Genomic DNA, 22271 nt, shown 5'->3' with positions numbered 1-22271 from the left:
TTAAGGTGGTGCATGCTAAAGATAAATGGATTTGAAGAGATTTTCGTAGTGAGCAAAGGATGTGAAATGAGAAACGCACAGAGGGATTCTGGGTGTAACTTTTACTAAAAGTTGTATTTGTTGCCAGCCATTTGGTGGCCTGATAGTCAGCTTTGCCATAAGCATGGCGTCCACTGCTGCATGTCCAAAACCCAAACCGCAAAGGGCTTATCTTTCATGACCTTCTCTAATGGCTATGATGGTAGGTTGCAATTCAGGGATGATTCTGGATGCTATTTCTCTGAGTTTAGGCGTCGTCTACCTAAGACTTTCCCTGACACAGTTGCAAAATGCCTAAGACTTGCCATTTACGAAAATCATTTTGGAGCTCATTTGATATTACTGATAAAATTCTCATTAATAAATTACTTTTTTAAATACATTAATTAAAGATGATCAAAAAATAATTTAAAATTAAATTTAATAAATTTTAATTATAAAAATATTAAAATAATTAAATAATTTTTTTAAATTATTTTTTTAATTATATCTAAAATAATATTTTTAATCAGATAAACAGTCTTAAACCTTTAAATACAATGCCAAACAAATATTTAAAATGCTTGAGAGAACCCGAACTGATGCCTCAATGTTGCTTCACCGTGTGAGCCCTCCAAATGGTGTTTTGCAATCTGTCAATTGAATCTTGTATTCTATCAGCATTTTGCAATTTGTTGATTGAAATTATGCAATTTATTGAATTCTACCAAATTTTTCATTGAAATTCTCGTCTCTCTTTCTCATTTGCACCGGCTTCACAATAATGTGCAACATAATTTTAGGAGAATGCTTAAAAAGTCGCACTATGTGATGCATCCTCTTTCTTTTATATTTATTTTTATATTTTTATATAAAAATTAGCTTCTCATATTAAATATTAAATTTTATTTAAATATTTTTAAATTTTAATTTTTAAAATTTTATCTAAAAAATAATATTTAAATTTCTTTTTATTATCTCTTTTAAGAATTTTAAAATTCTTTTAAGTATTACAACACTATATTGATATTATATATCTTTAAAATCAATTTTTAATTAAATTTTCTGTTAAATTAGATAAAAGGCAATTTGTTTTTTAAAAATTGTATTATATATATACACACACATAATAAAAAGTTAGTTATAAAATTTAAACATTTCCGTATTTAAAACATCCATCAATCACATAATAATCTTTCATTTTTAAGAAGAAATAATTTAGCCATCAAAGTTTGATTATGTGAAAAAAATAATTTTTTATCTAAAATTTGTTAATTATTAATTAAATATCCACAGTAATTTTATCTTATTCTCAAATTAAAATAATTATTTTTATTATTTTAAAGTTTATGAATTTTAATAATAATAATATTTTAAAAATTGCTACATAGCATGTCTTTTTTTTTTCTAACTTTATTTATGATTTTATTGATATATTTAAAATAATAAAAAATAATTTATTAATAAATTTATAATTTATTAATAAATTTATAATTTATTAATAAATTTATAATTTATTTATAAACATTTAAAATCAATTGTAATCAATTAAGAATTTTATCATTAACAAAATATTATAATATGGTTATAAAAATTTTAAAAAAATACATATTCAATTATATTATTAAAATAAAATAATAAATAATTTATGTAGTTTACGAGAAAAATATTGTATATACACATTAAAATTTAACTTTCTAAGAGTGTGTCATATAATTTTATAGGAGTGCTTCACCACGTGACATATCTTCTCTATCTTTTTTAAATCTTTATTTTATACTTTTTTATATATAAAAAACTTATCATATTAAATATTAACTTTAACCCGAGCGTTTTTTAATTATAATTATTAAAATCCTATCTCATATAAAAAAAAAGTTATCTATAATTCTTTCAGGCATTATACAACTGTATTCATATTTTATATATATATATAAATCAATCTTTTTAATTGATATATGCCAAATAATTTAAAAATAATAATAAAAAATTATTAATAGCTTATTTATTTATTAACACTTAAAGTAAAATTATAGTTAATTAAGAAATTTATCATTAACAAAATTTTATAATACAGTTATAAAAATATAAAATATAAAAAAATATCTACTAAATTATATTATTAAATAAAATAATAAATAATCTACACAGCATGAGCAAAATCGCTAGTTATTAAATTTTAATTATAGAAAGAGAGAGAGAGAGATTATAAGGAGAGAAATGTAGAGAGAGGGAGGGAGAAAAAGAGAGATGGAGAAAAAAACGTATGAATCATAATATTTTCTCTCTCGTTATACCAAAACAAAGAGTTTTGATTAACATAATATTTCATATAAGTTAGATAAAATAAATTAATTATCGATGAAAATAAATTATAGGGATTAAAATATTTATTTTTAAAATATAATAATAATAATAATAAACACATAAATTATATAGCAAATTACCAAGAAGAATTGAAAAGGATGCAGTTGAAATTTTGAATTTGGGAAATCTAGTTTGAGTTTCAATTTTAACCCAATGTAATATTTGTGAGGCTGGAGATGTAATTATCTCGATTGTTACTAAAAATTTAGGTAAAGCTATTTGCTATTATAAAGTTAAAGCTTGAATGAATGAGCTAGTGCTATCATATCTCTCTATTTGTTCAGAGATTCCATCATCACTGCTCCTATGACATTTTTAGATTTCAAACCCATATGATATGATAAACATTCCTTTAATAATTATATTAAACTGTAGTAATTGAATGAACACCTCAATCGATCCATCTCTTAAAAAAAAAAAAAAACTCTTAATCATAGAAACTAATATCTGATTAAAATTAAAAATTACTAATGATAAGTATTATAACTTTCAAACACTCACGCATTATTTGAATTTAAATTCAATTTATTTAAAATTAAGTTAAATTTAAATATACTTAATCTGATTTGATTTAATAATTAAAGGATGACATATTTAGATTTTAAGTTCTCACTTCTCATTTTCCCAACACAAAAAAAAAAAGAAGGGTTAAATTTTAATATTCTAATTCTTATTGTTAACAAGAAGGAAATAAAATATTTTGAGAGGTTTGAATTTTAGATATTTTATTTATTAAATTAAATTTTTATTATTTCATATTAAGCTTTTGAATTTTAAATATTAATGTTTTTATTAAAATGACTCACATGAATTTGCATTCAGTTAATTTTACAGAGTAATTAAAATTATCTCAAAATCCTTAAATTTTGGATTATTATTAATGAAAGCCCTTTTTTAATCTTAAATTTTATGTTAAGCTTAGGGCCTACAAAAAATTTCCTTTCAAATTAGGAGGATGATTAGTTTGAAACAATTAAAAAAAAAAAAAAAAAAAAAAAAAAAAAAAAAAAAACCTTTACAGTATGACCCAAAAAGTAGATAAGATGATGAAAAGGACAGATATGCCATTTCTTGAAGTATTCCTCCTTTTCTGGTTCTGGAATTCAGAGGAACTCTCTTGTGCTTGATGGGATCATCTCAAATGCCTATATCATATTTAAGGAAACTTACTATTTAATCATTTCATTTTCAAAAATTAATTATTTAATTTTTTTAAAAAAATATTAATAAGTATTTAAATTTTTATTTTATTTATTTTTAGTCTGTCTACTGAGTTAAATTAAATTTTTAGTTAATTAATGCATTAAAAATAAAATAAAAATTTAAAATAAAATAATTAAATAATATATTTTATTAAAATAAAAGAATTAAATAACAATTTTCCTTATATTTATTGGCACACATACATACATTACAAGCAAACAAAAATCAGAATTTTTTTTTTTTTTCATTTTTCCTATTGGTTCGACTACTCCACATAATAAGAATGATTTAACTATTAAGGAGAAAACATTATAACTACATACATTTTATATTAAAATTTATATAGTAGAAACGTATATATATAAATTTTAATGAACTTATTTATTTCAGCTTTTTAGAGAAAATAAATTTCTAATATATCAAATTCTAAATGAAAGTAATAATAACATTTTAAATTTTCACCTTTTAATATTTTAAGGATTAAGAAGTTGTTAGATTATAAAATTATATTAAGTAAATTCTTAGATATTGTTATATATAATATTTAATATAGCAAATTGAAGTGGAAAAAAAAAACTGATCAGCATTTAATTTATTTTTGAAATTAAAAATTAAAATATAAATTTTACAAAATTGATCAGCATTTAATTTATTTTTCTTTTCAATTAAACATTTTTTTACACCAACAATAGGAGAAACCCGATAATAATGTTTAGTTATTGTTATAATTTTAGATTTGTCCAATTGTTTTTTCAGAGGAAAGAGATAATTTTGACTTAAAAATAATTATATGATATCTACAATAAAATTCATCTCTTAAATCTAATAATATTAAGACTCTATTTATTTTATGAAAATTTTTTCATGAAAAATATAAAATTATGTTATATTATTTGATTGTAATATTAAACTAATGGTATATGTTTATATAATGTATATATAAATATTTTAATATTTTAACAAGGTTATCAAAATTTAAAAAATAAAAAAAATTCTTTTAAAAAGAAAAAATTATTTTTTTTAATAACTTAATTTTTTCTTTGACTAAAAAATATTTTTTATTAATTAATTTTTTAAGTGCTCTAAATATTAAAAGATATTAAAATATTTTTTTAATAAATGTTTTTTTATAGAATAAATGAACCTAAAATAAAATAATTTATCATGTTACTAATAATTACAAATTGCTTTGACATTTTTTTAACTAAAAAAAAAATGGTTTGACCTCGAAATAATGACATTTATTGTCGACATGAAAATACTTCGATGATATTATTTATTTTAGTTGATATTGTATCTTTCTATTAGTCGGAAATTCCTACCATTATCAATGCTATAACGTTTGAGAGTTCAAATTTATGTGATATAATATATCTATCATAAAAAAATTATATTCAGTTGCAATATTTTAATAAATATTATCATTAATTCACCTCTCAAGTTAAAAATCTTACGATATATTAGCAGAAAAAAATATAATTGATGATGGAAAAGATTGTGTATATGTATGTTGTCTTATTTACAGAGATACTACATCTATTTATGCATGAGAATATGAGCTCATTTTGACAATAATAATAATTGATGTAATTATGCTAAACTAATCTCCTATAATCAAGCTAATTGCTGTAATTATGCTAAACAAATCTTCTATAATCATGCAAAGACAGATTTTTCTATAATCATGCTAACACTCTCCCTCAAACTCAAGGTGGTAGCATGGGTGCCAACTTACCACCTTGAGTTTGCTTAAGAGATCCTGAAAGCGAGCGAGATGATGCGTTTTGATGAATATATCAGTAGTTTGGCTGACAGAGGAGACAGGAATCAAACATATGGTGCCATGAGCAACATGATGATGTACAAAATGACAATCAATTTCAATGTGTTTGGTACGCTCATGAAATGCATCATTATGAGAAATCTGTATTGCACTTCTATTATCGCAATGAAGTATTATGGCAGAAGAATGAATGACACCCAAATCAGTTAATAAAACAATAACCAGTTGTAGAGCAACGGTTTGTCAGATCACCAGCCCAATCAGCATTAGAGTAGCCAAATAATACTAGGGAGGAGGTACAAGAAAAGTGCAAACCATGAAAAAGAGTGCCTTTGATATAACAAAAGATTCGAAGTACTGCAGAGAAATGAGTTGAGCGAGGAGCAGACATAAACTGGCTGACCAGATGAACAGCATATAAAATATTAGGTCGAGTAATTGTGAGATAAACAAGACTCCCAACAAGCTGTCGATATAAAGTAGGATCATCAAGAGGAGTGTCATCAAGAGGTGTAAGTTTGCAATTGAGCTCCATCGGGGTTGATACTGTTTTGCTATCAGTGATGCCTGCTGGAGAAAGTAAGTCGGATGCATACTTGGTTTGAGAGAGATAATAGCCATCAAAATTTTGAGAAACTTCAAGACCCAAAAAATAGCTGAGAGAACCCAGGTCTTTCATTTCAAAATGTTGATTGAGATAATGTAACACTCTCATTGTAGCAATTACGTACATTCTACTGTTCCGGTGACCGGTGTCGGTCCGGACAGCTAGAACATTCGGAAAAATATTTAAACTGAAGTCAGGAACCATAATTAACTCAAATATTAATAAGAAAAATTTAGAAAAAATTTTTGAAATAAAATACAACCAAGTTAAACGAGCTGGTGCCCAAGCGATGGGTAACCAGAGTGAAGTTGCGTTTCTCGCAACGAGGAGCCCTAGACCCGGGGAAAAATTCATAAAATAATTTTTGGGACTCCAGAGAAGGGTCATTGAGGTTCCTATGGCATTAGAATGCCAAGAAAATATTTAGAAAAATTTTTCAATCGGTACAGACAATTTTGACCCGTTAAGCCAAACGGAGGGCATTTTGGTCATTTCGCCTTCAGAGGTGATTTTTGGCCGACTTGTCCAGTTAAGTAAATAATTATTATAATAAAAAATATGAATAAATATTGCTAAAAATTGAATTGAAAATGAGTAGAAAAGAAAAGAAAAGAAAAATAAAAGAAATTGAGAATAATGACATCACATGATGTCATTGCAATGCCCTCCACCAATCAAATTTCAACAAGCACTTTAAAAGGAGATAATTGAGACAAAAATTGAAAACAAAATCTGCATCTTCTCTCCCAAAACCAGCCAGCAGCCACCTCTCCCATTTCCACCATTGTTATCCTTCATTACACCTTGCTAACTTTGAATTTTTCACCATAAAATCCCTACCTTCCTTCATAAAAATTTAATATTACATCTTGAGTAAGTGATTGGCTGCCAAGAAAGTGAAGGAAAATTAAAGTTTGGCTAAGAGAAAATTCTGCCCTCCTAAGGTTAGTGCTAAATTCTTACTTCTTCCTCTTATAATGATGAAAATAAAATGAATTACACTAGAATTACATGATAAATGATGAAAATAAAGTGAGTTACACTAGAATTACATGATAAATGATGAATTTGATGGATATATGTTAGACTAAGAATCCAGCCAGCTTGTGTAGGAGTAGGATTTGAAGTGTTTTATTGCAAATAAAATGGATAACTTGCTTGATTATGATGAGAAGTGTGATTTGTATGTTTAATTGGTGTGTGTTATGTGAACCTTGAATTTGAGCTAGGTTTTTGGGAGAGAAACTTGGACTTTGCTTGTGAAATGGCGAGTGAACATTTTAATGGTCAATTAATGACCATTTGAGGGAAGTTGACCATAAATTGAAGTGCATTAGAGTGTTACACACTGAATTGATAGGCTGCCTAGTGACAGCAGCAGGGTGGCTATGATTCCAGCCCACTTGGACAGCCATAACTTTGGCTGTGTAGGTTCAATTTGTGTTTGGCTAATTGGACATGAAACTAGGCTTATAATGGCACATTTTTGCTGAAGAAACCATGCCCAAAAGACCAAAGCAAGTGGACCAAAAGTTGGCCCCAATCCGGATACCCTGCAACAGCACCTGCAGAAATGACCAAATGAACAGTAACTGTTCATTTGGCCATAACTCACTATAGATATGGTCAATTGACCTGAAATTTTTACTGAAACAAGTTAAGACATAGATAAACAACTTTCATGAAGAAACCTACCCCAAATTATGACCATAACCTAACCCAAATGGCAGTCACAGTCACTGTTCATGGTACTGTAGATTTGATAATTCTGCAGTTTTTCCAATCCGGCCAGCTGTGGTTTTTGGACCATATCTGGAGCTAAAAAACTCCAAATGGAGTGATTCAAAAAAATAAATTTAACTAGACAAAATAAGGAACAATTTTCATGTTTACCATTTCCTCAAATTTCCACTGTAACAGTCCCTAATAGAACAGTAAACTTATAGTACAAAAACTGAAAATTCTGCCACTTAGTGTTAGGCTTAGAAATGGTAATGGTGATCACTTCCAACAAGTTTTAAATGCAAAATGTGGTATGTTTAGAGTGTCAAAACCAATATACCTATTTTCTATCCAAAAGTCAACATTTTTGTTGACCAATAAGGTGAATAGTGACACCAAAACTTGAAATTCAAATGTGAAATTAGAAATGCATTTAGGGGACTTTAAATTGCAATTGGCAATTAATACTAGCAAATGTAAAACTCAAAATGTGGGATCTTGGTGTAATTAGAATTAATATATCCATTAAGTATAAAAAAGTCAACATTTTGGTTGACTAGTAAGGTGAATAGTAATCAAAATGATTAGTAAATTAAGATGAAGACCTAGAACCAATTCTAAGCTTAAATGCTTAGAATTGTATGACAAATGTGGACTATGCATCCTAGTCAAAATTGTTAAAAAGAAATTAAGGCCATAAATTTGAAATCCATGAAATATTTATGGATTACTTGAAACATAAAAAATAAGTCACCTAATTGATATGAATAGATAGTTAGGGCTTATATGCCCATCACAAATGGAATTCATAAAATATTAATAACTCAACTTGAAATATAAAATTTGCAATTACATAAGTAGATTCTTGAATGTATAAATGAGAAAAGAAAAAATGTTTTGAATACAATGGTACATGTGAACCATTATTTAGAATTGTGATTAATATGAATAACATAAAGAATGAATAAATGAACCATATTAATGTATGAATGAGACATTAGTTCTCATTATTGTAGAAAGGAGAAGTATTTTGAGTACAATGGTATAAAAATGATAATTGATGTGAATTGTGATCATATAAATGATCAAATGAATGTATGAATTATAATTGAAATTTATTATGAAATAATGAAGTCATAAAACACAATATATTAATGTTTAATGATATTATGTGCCCTTGTATTGTGTAGACATGTGTGTCAGATTGGATAGTTTGGCATGCCAATAGGGTATTGTTTTAGCAGTACTGCGAAAGGCTTTATGCCTGTATTCATGGCTTTATGCCCGTATTCATGGCTTTATGCCCGCATTCATGGTATTATGCCAACATTCATGGCTTCTACGCCCGATTATGTGTTATCATGGCTTTTTAGCCATACTGACTGCATACGTGGTTGACATTCTGCGTCCCATGGTATGACGGCCCGAGGCACCAAGGTGTCCAGTGCCAACGACCCGTTATCCAGTTTAGTCAGACTGTCATAATTTACTTGGGCAGTGAAATTTATTGAGATAAGTTAAGAATATTAGCAATTTAAAATATTAGAAATTAAATAAAATAAATGAGTAAGATGACCTAAAATAAATTAGAATAGTTATTTATTAGAAAGAATCGAAATGAACTGGACAGATATTAAAATTTACTTATTATGAGATAATCTGAGACAACCTAGCAAGTATTGGGAAAATGCTAAAAGATTAGCAAAGAAAATTATAAAATAAATAAATATTGCAAATGAGACTTATATAATAATATAAGTATAAATTTATTATTTTCAGATCATTTTTTTTTTCTTGTACATTATTACTGTACATTGGCGAAATAAACGCTTCCAAAGAAGACTAAATTAGGATAAAACATATTAAATTTTAGAAACCGCATGTGAAGTATAAATAGATCTTAATTATTTGAATGATGTTTTATTTCTATTTTTATTTGTATATTATTTCCTTATTATATTATTGCACTACTAAGCAGCAATGCTTAGCGCGATGGAATTGTTTCCTCGCGCAGGTACTGAAGCTAGAACCCACTGGACATTTGACTGAAAATTTTGAGAGTTCAGATCTGCAGAGTGTCAAAGGTTGTCACCTCCTCAGCAATGCATGTAGATAGGGCTCACATTAAGCATATCATGTATTTCGTGTATGTTAATTATTTCTTATATTGTAATATAAATTAGCAAATTGTAATTAATTTGTATATCATGTAAATTATGAAATTTTGTAATTATTTTGTAAATTATGTAAATTAAGGAAATTTGAAAATTTTGCTTATGTAAATTGAGAATGTTTACATATGAATTGAGTACGAATGGAAATGTATGGAAATGATTATGAAATTGAGTTATATGAATGAGATGTGAATTATGAGATGAATGATTGAGAAATGAAATTGAAAAATGTTGAGATTTGATATTGGAGTTTGAGAGTGATGAGATATAAATATTGGAAGTGTTTTTCACAGGTTCCGAAGAACTGTTTTCTCCATTTTTAACCGGTACTCCGCCGGATTTTCTTTAAAATTTTCGGAACCTCAAATAAATAATAATTTTGATAAATGGCTTAAATAAATTATATTCCATAAACTATATTCAAAACTATGACAAAAAAATTAATTAAGGAAAAAAATAGAGTGTGCCGGTACACCGTGTGACATATCTTACCCGGATATACTGTAGACGGGTAAGGGGTGTCACAGATAATGTTGTAACTCTTAAATACTAGACGAATCATCTCCTATTATTATCATATCATCAACATAAAGCACCAGAAGAACAATACCACTGTCAGTTCGGCGAGTAAATAATGCAGAATCATGTGGACTAGAGAGAAAACCAAGTTGAGTAAGAGTGGAACTAAATTTGGCAAACCAGGCCCTAGGAGCTTGTTTTAATCCATATAAGGCTTGCCAAAGTTTGCAAACCTTATGAGGAGAATGATAACCAGGAGGAGGATGCATATAAACCTCTTCTGTTAAATCACCATGAAGAAAAGCATTTTTGACATCCATCTGAAAAAGTTTCCATTTACGAATTGCAGCAATAGCTTAGAAAGACTGCGAACAGATGTTAATCGGCCACTGGAGCAAAAGCTTATTTATAGTTGATACCATACTCTTGAGTGTACCCTTTGGCTACTAAGCAAGCTTTGTAGCGTTCAATAATTCCATCAGAACGAGTCTTGATTTTTTAAATCCATTTGCAACCAATAGGGGTCTTGTTTGGTGGAAGATCAACTAAATCCCAAGTATGAGTTTTCTCTAAAGCCTGATGTTCTTCAGTCATAGCTTGCTACCAAAGAGGGTCAGAACTTGCCTCATGATAAGAACGAGACTCATGAAGGGTTGCAATAATAGAGTAACAGTGAAAATCAAAAAGATAATGAGGAGTTTCTCTTACACAGGTAGAACGAGGAAGAGTACTGTTAGGAGGAAAGCGAGCCGCAGTCTTGGATCAACAAGCTGGTGTAGGTCTTTGGATCAACAATCCAGTGCAGTTCAACAGGGGCAGGTGGAGTTGGGCTAGTATTAAGTACATCAAAATCACCTGGATCAAGACTTGGAAATAGCTCTTTAGAGGAGTCAGTGAAAAATAGAGAGTCAGTATTGACAGAGTGATGAACTTTGAAAAGAGAAGGGAACATAGTATTGTCCCAAAAGGTAACATGACGAGAGATGCGTAACTCATTAGAAATAGGATCCCAACAATAATACCCTTTGTGTTCAATTCCATAACCAAGAAAACAACATAGACGAGCACGGGATTCTAATTTGGTATGTTCATGAGGTTGTAAAAAAACAAAAGAAACACATCTCAAAGGTTTAAGGATGGAATAGTCAGGATATGTCCAAACAACTTTTCAAAAGGAGATAAATTATGAAGAATCAAGGTAGGAAGACGGTTAATAATATAAACAGCATGAAGAGCTGCTTCTCCCTAAAATTTTTCTGGACATGAGGCAGAAAGAAGAAGAGTACAGACAGAATCAAGAATATGGTGATGCTTGCATTCAGCTCGCCCATTCTGTTGAGAGGTGTGAAGATAAGAACGTTGAATAACGGTGCCTTGTTGACTAAGAAACTTGTAACGCCCTCACTTTAGGTAGTCCATACATTCTACTATTCTGATGACTAACGTCTGTCCGGACAGTCAGGATGTCTGGAACTACACTCAAACTAGAGTAAGGAGGCATAAATTGACTGAATAAAGACCAAGAAAAATTAAGAAAAAAATAAAAGAAATGAATTACAAATGAGTTAAATGAGCCGGGGTCACAGCGATGGGTGACTGTACGGGTAAGTGACTGTGAAGTCAGTTGCTGAACCTAGACCCACGAGGAACCATAGGAAAATAATTTTTGGGACTCCAATGAATAGTTATTGACGTCTAAATGACATTAGAAATGTTAAAAAAAAATTAAGAAAAAGTTATTTATCGGTACAAACCAAAAATAACCCGGTGAGCCTAATGAAGAGCATTTTGGTCATTTCGCCTTCAGAGGCGATTTTTAACCTACTTGTCCATTTAAGTAAATAAATTATATGGCTTAAAATATGAATTAATGTTGAGGAAACTTAAATTAAAAATAAGTAGAGAAAGAAAAGAAATGAAAGAAAAGAAAATTAATTTATGACATAAGCATATATGATGTCATAATGACATCATTTAAAAATTTAACAACCTATGGGAAATTTACAAGTTTTATTAAGGGATAAGAAGACTTAAAAGAAGACAAAATTTCATTAAAAACAATTCACTTTCTTCTTCTTCCTCCTCATAGCCGATCCACCATGGAAGCTCTCCTCCAAAAATTTTCAAGCTTTTAAGCTTGAATTTCCCACCCTTTTTCACCCCAAAACCCTAAATCACCTTCACCAAAATTAATCCCCACATCAAGAGGAAGATTTTGGCTATCAAAAAGTGAAGAAATTCCAAGGTTTATACAAGCCAAGAAAGAGATAATATAGGTTAGTGCACTATTATGCTTCCCTCTTTCTTTAAAGTATGATAAATATGCTAAGTCAAGTTGAAATTGCATGACAATAAAAGAACATTAACAAGTGAGAACCCTAATTTTTGGCAGCCCTAAATTGAGTATGTTTTTTATGATTTTTGATGAATTAAATTGGTTTGTTAGTGTTATTGAGGTGGTTGTTTATGATAGACATCAAATTAGATAGAGATTCCATGAGTTGTGAAATTTTGAGTTAGGGTTTTGAATTAATTTTAGTACTTTGGTGTTATGGCTTGAGATTGATCTTGTTGAGACTGTTTTTTAATCATTTGAAGTGCTATAAATGACAAATTGTAGTTTGGGAGTAAGGAGAAATGAATATAGGGAGTGCATGTTCTTTGCAGGAAATTCGGACCTATGAGTCTAGTATACTATTTGAGCTATAACTGAAGTTGTGTAGCTCCAATTGATATGAGGCCAATTGGAGGTGAAACTAGATTCAAAATACCCCATTTTTCATGAAGGAAACCTGCCTAAATTCTGTCCATAAGTTAACCAATTTACTGTCCCAATCTGGATATCCAAACATTGAACCTAAAAAAATAACTAAATGAACATTACATGTTTATTTGGCCATAACTCCCTCTAGACATGTCCAAATGACCTGAATTTTATACTATTGAAAAGATTAGACATAGGACTATAACTCTTATTAAGAACACCAAGCCCAGAAATGCCTCTAACCAAATGAAATTGCTGGCTCAAGTGAGGTTAACAAACTGACAAGAATCCATTCTGCCCAGAATTTTCTGGACATAAGCCTACCCGATCAGTTTTGGCAAAATGGCCATAACTTGGCCTATAAAAACCCAAATCCAATGAAACCAATGGCAAAATTTCCACAAGACATAGATCTACAACATTGATGATTTGACCAAAACCAAGGAAACTGGGCAAATTTACTAGGTTAATTCAGTATATGAATTCTGGAAATTACCTAAGTGATCATTTGACCCCATAACACTCATTTAGTCATTTCTACCACTAGAAATCTCCAATTAGGATGAGCCATACTGATCTGGAACCCTAAGAAACTAGGCTCCAACTTTGTTTTAGACATGGTTCTCAAATTATGAACATAAGAACCCTAAAATGGAGGTCAAAGCTACTGACCTGAACCTGGACCCTGAAGACACAGGGTACCTAAGTCCAGGCCAGTGATTTGGCCATAACTAATTATACAAAATTTGCAAAATTGTAATTAAAATTTTTGAGTGATCATAAGATATAGGGTAATAACTTTTATGAAGAATATAGGCTTAAAAATGACTATAACAGGTCCAATTAATTAGACCAAGACAGACTCCAGAATTTGTCTAATTCTGGATCCAGAAAGAGATAGTGAACCAGTTATGCTTATTGGACCATAACTTGAGTTCTAAAACTTCAAATGACATGATTCAAAAAGAAAAAAAAAGATAAGACATAAAAGAACAATTTCCATGAAGAAAGTGGAGCCAAATAAGGGCTACATCTTGGCCAATTTGCTAGGTGAATCTAAGATACTAAGCCTATACCTTGAGAAAGGTTCCTAATATAATTTGGCATATGAGATGAAATAAATTACAATAACTTGATAAGCATGAAAATGATATGAATCAATGAAACTGTGAGTATTGAATAACATTATTTTGCCCATAGTACACATAGACTCATTTATATAGCTTGGATCGATTGGTATACCAATTAGGGACTACATATTGCAGTACTGCCCATAGGGATAATCATTGACAGATAATATATGTCTAAGATGATTGTTCTACTGGCTTTATGCCTGCCCGTTGGCCTTGTGCCTGATATGACCATTGTATATTGGGTAAACATACGGATGTCTAACTAGTATACTCCCGTGTGTTCAGTCTTTACAGTCTGTCATAAGTTACTTTGGCACAGTTATGAGAAATAAAATTTTAAATTCAGACAAGTACATGAGAGAACCATTAATATAAATTATATAAGACCGAATATAATATATATAACTAAAAAGATCCCGATTAACTTAATTGCTTCCAAAAGACTGTAAATTCATATAATTGTATATTTCTTTATAATGTTATATGCAGGATAATTATTTCAATTATTTTGATATGTTTATTTCAATTTATACACCACTAAGCAATATGCCCAGCGCTTTGGTTCTTACCATGCGTAGGTCTTTGGAGAACAGTGATGTGATAGTGCTTAGACCGGACTTGGACCAAATGCACTCTGATGTGGGTTGTCACCTCATCAGTTGTTTTGGTAGAGCTCATGTACATATTAGATTTTTCATTTTGGTATTGTATGTAATTAAATGATGTAAATAATTTGGATTGTATATGAATTGTAAATATTGTACTTGACTTTATATGAATGAAATACAGTATTTTATTTTCTTGAAAATTTATATGAGCATGAGGAATAATATGATAAATGAATAGATGTAAAGGATATGAATTGTTTTAACAGGTAACATGAAACCCACCATGCACTAATGGAACAGAGGGGACTCTGTCTGAGTTTCAATAAAAATGAAATGGAATAAAAAAAAATTATACAAGTGAGATAATAAAATTAAATGGACATTAAATTAATATTGTAAACGATAAGACAGGATAGAGTGCTCCGACACCGAATGTAACACGCCTTATGAAGGAGCAGAAGTATGAAAAACACAAGTTTGTATCATTGAATTCAAAAATTTTTTCACCTACGATCACATGTATCATGCAAGATTCATTTTTATCTATTTGATTTCAATGATAAACAGCATATTAAAACTCTTTTAATATGTTTTGGATCTAGATTTGCCATTTAAGATTTTAGAATTAATCAGATTAATTCATTAGAACCCTAGATTAGATCAAGAACAAGTGCACTAACCTTTTAATGCACTGCAGTGTGTTTGGCACTTTTGGGATGCGCCTTAGGACACCAAGTGTTGTCCCTCTAGCTTGTCCACACCAAGATCACCAATGGCAGCCCTTGAACAGCTTCTAAAGCTTTCCAAACAATTAGAAAATCGAATTTTGCCTTTTGAGAGATTACAGATGTAAACAGGACACTAGAAACGATTTCTAGTATTTTTAATTCAAGAGATTGTTGTCTAATCTATTTGAAATGATGAGGGATGAAGAAGAAGAGAGGATGAGGCACTCAAAAGTGGCAGCACCAAAGAAGAACAGCAGCTTATAATTTTTGTTCTTTCATCCTTACACTTATATAGCTAGGTCATCACTTAAAATCCTTGCCACATGTTACCTTCTGATTGGCTCTAGGTTTAATTGACCCAATCACATTGTGCCAAGTGTCAAACCTATATTTAATCTTGACTTTGATCATCTTATATGATTAAAAGACATATGGCAAGCTTATGTGTAGTGCCATGTGTCACCATTTCATGGTGCCAAATGTCACCATGTGAAATGATCAAAATACCCGTGTCTTAATTTTGAGTTCTCAACCCAAAATAATTATTTCTCTTCTTCTAATCAATTTATATAAAATATAAATTAATTAATTAATCTTTATTAATTAATTTCTGATTAATTAAATTCATATTCAAATACTTTAAATATAAATTTAACTTATACTATACATCCAATAATCTAGATTTGGTTTCAAGCCATGCTAGGGACTTTGCAATTTAATTGCAAACCAAACCTATTTAATTAATCAATTAAACTCCTTAATTAATTAATTAAATCATATTTAATTTGTTGATTACTTGTGTATGTGTGTGACTTACTAGACTCATCACTAATTGGCAATGAGACATGATATCAATTCTTAATATCATCAGAACTCTTTCTTACCATAAATGATTTCTCTAAATCATTTTATGCACCTCATAGACCATGGTTAACACCTAGCATAGCATGCCATGGCCACCCAATCAGTAAGAAGGTTTACCTTAAATGAACCTATAATCATATGTAACCATGCACTATAATCTCTCTGTTACAAAATCCCAATTCGAGCTGGAGTCATGGTTTATGTCAAACCCCATTTGCTATGAATATTATGTTGTCTTTTAATTTCAGTTCTTTATTAAAAGAATTTTCTCATCAGAAATTCTTTTCTGATTAAATCTATCTGTCCTGGCTAGGAACTTGAAACATCAAGAACAATTAAATGAATATCCCTATTTACTTAGAGGAACAGATTCCATCTTGATCAACACCTGCTTCCATATATAACTAATAGGAGCCAACACATGCCCATATACCCATATACAGTACAAGTATGAAAGCAGTATCAAACTCAAACCACCTATATATAAGATAACTGTGCTATCTCAGTTCTAAAGATTATATGCACTGATATGATTTATGACAATACATTGACAAGAGTAAACTCCATGTGCTTGTCATAAGTGTCACTGGTTCGGCCTACTTATCATGTATAAGTGCCTATCATATTTGTTATATGGCATGAGACTCACAATTCCATCTTATTTACATCTCATATAAATAACTTGGGAACAAACATGATTACAATCTTTCTGGATAAGTCATATCCTTATTGTGAAGTATCCTCGATTGTGAACCTATTTATGATACTTTATACTATAAATACTGTCACTCATATTCTTAACAACTTAAGAATAGAATTTCTAACAAAATATCAATGGACCTTTTCTATTACATATAAATATATTATGTAAGCGGAAAAGTGAAAATGCCTTTTATTAATAAAAGATGTACAAGATACGTACTAAATGATATGCTCTAAGGCATACTACTAATACCTTACTCGGTTACACTGTAGACGGAAGAGGGATGTTACAAAACTGAAGTAAAGAAGAATCCCGATATTCCATGGCATTATCTGTTCAGAGAAGTTTAATGTCATAAGAGAACTGAGTTTTAATCATTTATGCAAATATGATGTAAATTTATGATAACTCAGATCAATGTTTTGAAAAATATATCTAAGTAAACCGAGAATAATCATCAATAAATATCACAAAATAATGAAAACCATTTATTGAAGAAATAGGAGAAGGACCCCAGATATCAGAATGAATTAAGCCAAAATGAGTGTCTGAAGTAGCATTATTATGAGAAAAGACAATACAGGTTATTTTGCAAGCTGACAATTTAAACAATTAAATGACTCAAACTTAGTAGATCATAATATTATCATTAATTCACCTCTCAAGGTTAAAAACTCTTATGAGAAGAAGGAAAAAAAATCTTAAATAAAGAGAAAAAAATTTATTAAAAGATGACAAAAATTAAATAAATATAAAATGAAAAATAAAAATTTCCACGTCTCAAAATTTAAAATGCCAATGTCAATGGATCAAATTAAAGTAAGGAGAGAGAGTTCATATTTCAATATGAGAAAAATAAGAGATTTTCCCATTGAAAAAAAAAAAGCGAAAATTTAACAAAAAAATTACACTCGACTCGACGATTTAAAAATATCTCTTCAAAAAGAAGAGGAAATTCAACCAAAAACTACGATTTGAAAAGAAATTGAAACTCTAAGAATAGCCGATAAAGAAAGAATCATTTAAATATACCATTAATTTTTTTCTTTTATTAAAAGTTGAGGGACCAAATAAAAAAGGATTCTCTAGTAAGATAACACAATCTTCTAGATGGATTAAAGTTGGACATAATTCTGCCAATGAAATTACGCGTTAAGGTGGTTCAACTATTCTAATTGCTTTCGGTGAAAAGCATTTCCATTCACATATTTTAAATTTAAGTTGTAATAGCCTCTCTTTCTTTTTTTCTCTCTTCTTTATATCACCTTTTTAATCTTAAATTTGTTTAAAATTATCTGCAATATTCCCTATTTTCTTTTCATTTATTTATTTTTTAATAAACTTAAATATGTTTTTTCAATAATATATTTGCTTTTTTTTATTTTTCACTGTTAATTTTTTTTTCTTTTTATATATAATTATTTTTTCTGTGATTACCTTTTTTTTATTGGTATTATTTTTTTATTCTCTACAATAAGGTGTTTATTGATTTCGAATTATAGTTCGTCACTTTTTAACTTGATATATTAAAAATTATAGTAATTATATCTAAATTAAAATGAAATTTACATTTAAAATAAGATATTCCAAGACCTCAAGCTTATCTAAGTTTACAATTCTTCTTCTCATAGTCATAGCATAGAAGATGAGGAATCCATTTAATTGAAATAATTTTTATGTAATGATATTTGTCTTCTTCTCCATCCCCGAATTGCATCGCAAAATATTGACCAGCCAGCAATAGCAGAAGCAAGAAAATCATATCCCTGCTTTTTGTGAACAGACAGAGATTACGCCAATGAGACAAGGTTTCTTGAAGTGTTTTGTCAAGTGTTACGAAGGCCAATACCTAATAAAACTAACAATACTGAGGTGAGTTTGGCCAACTGCTGGAGAGTAACTATAAAGTATAAACTACTAAAACCTACAAATCTGCACTTTGTCATTTGGGAGTCCTCCTATATAGAAATAGGATCTTCTATGGTTTGGAAATTAATCACCTAATATATGAAAACTTGAGGAACTGGGCATGACTTAAATTCTTAGGAATCGCCAGTAACATGCTATAAATCCAACCCACTAATTGCAATTCACAACGACTTTAATTATCAATTAATCAAGTGGAAATTGGAAGATGGCAATAGTTCAAGGGCTAGCTTTAGCAGCTGCATTGATTTTTGCAGCAGCAACAACTTCTCTAACTTATGCTGCATCAGTAGTCACCTATGTGTTTGGTGACTCGTTGACAGAAGTTGGAAACAATAAGTACCTTCAATATTCACTTGCAAGGTCTGATTATCCATGGTATGGGATTGATTTTTCCGGTGGGCAGGCAACCGGAAGGTTCACAAACGGGAGGACTATTGGAGATATAATATGTATATTCGTCATCTCATTGATTTTTATTTCTTTACCATTGCATGAATATTCCTGCTCAGGTTTTACCTTGGCTAACTTCTTTTCTTCCCAATTTTTGGGACTTTGAAGCTGCAAAACTTGGGATTCAATCACCACCGCCTTACCTTTCATTGTCAAAGAATGATGATGCATTGCTAGATGGGGTTAATTATGCGTCTGGCGGAGCAGGGATTCTTAATGATACAGGACTTTATTTTGTAATATCATTTTCATTTCAGAACCATTATATTTTCCTGGATTATGTGGTGGTTTTTGCTCAAAATTTGTGATTTTTTTTTCTGTAATTTATACATTGTTGCAGATTCAGAGACTGTCCTTTGATGATCAGATTGATTGCTTTAACAAGACTAAAGAAGTAATCAAGACTAAAATAGGAGACGCTGCTACTAACAAGCATGTCAATGAGGCCCTGTATTTCATTGGAATTGGTAGGTTGCACAGCATTAACTGTTCTCGAGTATTTCAGCCACTTCAATAAATATATACTGTTCTAGAGCCACAAAAACATTTAGTTTCACCCATTTAATTTTGATTGTGTTTGCAGGCAGCAATGACTATGTGAACAATTTTCTGCAGCCATTTTTAGCAGACGGGCAACAGTACACACATGATGAATTTCTGGAACTCTTAATATCCACATTAGATCAACAACTTATAGTGAGAAATCCTCCCTCAACTCAAATGGTTTTAATCATTTTGTTTTACCAGAAAGCAGTGTATCCTGAAATTTATTGACTTGCAGAGGCTATACCAACTGGGTGCAAGAAAAGCAGTCTTCCATGGGCTTGGCCCTCTGGGCTGCATTCCTTCCCAAAGAGTGAAATCCAAGAAAGGTATATGCTTGAAGCGAGTGAATGAATGGGCATTGGAATTCAACTCCAGAGCGCAGAAGCTATTAAATACTCTGAACCAACGACTCCCCAGTGCCAAATTCTTGTTTGCAGATACATATGGAGATGTTCTGGATTTAATCAACAATCCTACAGCTTATGGTAATTTTTTGCCTTCATAAGTTTAGTTATTCACTTTTCGAGTATAAGATTACATACAGCTACACGTTTCATTTTCAGGTTTCAAGGTCTCCAACACTTCATGTTGCAATGTGGATACGACCGTAGGAGGCTTATGCTTGCCCAACTCAAAATTATGCAAAAATCGCAAGGAATATGTTTTCTGGGACGCATTTCATCCTTCTGATGCAGCAAATCAAGTTCTAGCTGAAAAATTCTTTTCCTTACTATTTTCCAATAACCCTTCTCCTTCTCCTGCACCAAAGCCTTCTCCTTCCCATTGAAAGGAGCAGGACATTTGAGAGCTAATTGTAATAAAAAAAAAAAAACTTAAAACTTAAACCTTGATTAATAGGTCAACATAAATGATTGATATAAAATAACATAAACTTTCTTTATTATTCCAAAATTAATCATTTTACAAATTTACATTACGCCCCCAAATTTTGGGATAAAGGCTGGCTTAATTGAGTTGTACATTACGCCCCGAAAATCTTTATGAAAAATGCTATGTTTGTTCTTACTTACCATTCATTTCATCGTGAAGATTAGATCAATTAAATATGAAAAAGGAATTGCTCTCAGTTGAATGGCCAAAGTTTGTCCACAGGAGAGAGCTTGAAAGCGGGCAATCCAAATCCTTCTTTGATCAAGGCAAACTAACTACTTGTAAGTGCTTGATAGAGCCTTCTTCTTCTCCCTAAAAGACAGAGATCCAATGAACCTCCATTCCACTAGAAAAAAGAATCATCAAGCGCCCATCAAGCACAAACAAGTGCTGCTACTTGCCTTAAACAAAGGCTGATCCAATACCCATCCTCCAAACCCTAGGTTCGGTGTGGTTAAAGCAACTTCAATCATCATCGAGCAAAAAAAAAAAAAAGGAGAAAATTTGTGGAACCTACGAGAAAAAGCAAAATCCATTGAAAATAGAAATCTGCTTGTCCATAAGCACCTTTGATTTCGCATCGCTTCGTATTCTCTGAGCTATAAAATCATAAAAACACAGAGAATCATAGGCAGATGCTTGTTTGTTGATTAATCAGACCCACAGATGACACAAACAGAAAACAAAATTCAAAAACAAAATTAAAGAATCGCATAAGAGAAGAAGAGTGATCCGACGATACAAGTAGATAGGGATTGGGAGGCTTGTTAGCGATTCGGTGGTGGCTTTTATAGCTACGTCATTAGGGTTTTTGAGTAACGGGTCCATTTTAAGTGTTCACGTGCAACCCGACTGGCTTGTCTCGTTTAATAGTTTCTAATCGGGGCAAGTTATAACGGGTTTTTTTTTGCTTACGGGTTATAAAGGAATTATAATATTTATATTTGTATTATGTCACACATAAATTTGGTATAACACATTTTATTAAATTAAAAAATAATTAATTTTTTATTTTTATAAAAATATTATTTTTCAATACTTTGAATATATTTTAAAATTTTTCCAAATCACGTCAGAAAATTACTGTGAATGGAAAAAATTAAGTGATATGTAAGGTAAGTTAATTTGCTTTTAATTTATTTTATTTATATTTTATCTTTTCTATCATTAAGTTGGTTTTTTTTTAATCAACGATTAAGCTAGGCATGAATTACTAATAAATAAACATTTGAATTATAAGTAAATAAATACTGTCACAATTA

At 30.0% G+C, this 22271-nt stretch overlaps 1 protein-coding gene across 1 annotated transcript; it reads left to right on the top strand.

Moving 5' to 3' along the window:
- Window positions 1-19217: 19217 nt before the first annotated feature.
- LOC110635583 (GDSL esterase/lipase At5g37690) lies at window positions 19218-21697 on the top strand. The gene is made up of 6 exons (XM_021784977.2): window positions 19218-19571; window positions 19681-19808; window positions 19913-20039; window positions 20156-20268; window positions 20354-20603; window positions 20682-21697. Exons 1-6 carry the CDS (start codon window positions 19328-19330, stop codon window positions 20903-20905), a joined length of 1086 nt encoding a protein of 361 aa, XP_021640669.1. The 5' UTR covers window positions 19218-19327; the 3' UTR covers window positions 20906-21697.
- Window positions 21698-22271: the final 574 nt, after the last annotated feature.

This window comes from Hevea brasiliensis, chromosome 16, assembly GCF_030052815.1.
Source record: "Hevea brasiliensis isolate MT/VB/25A 57/8 chromosome 16, ASM3005281v1, whole genome shotgun sequence".
Classification (NCBI taxonomy): Eukaryota; Viridiplantae; Streptophyta; class Magnoliopsida; order Malpighiales; family Euphorbiaceae; genus Hevea; species Hevea brasiliensis.
This window is presented reverse-complemented; position numbering and strand designations above follow the sequence as displayed.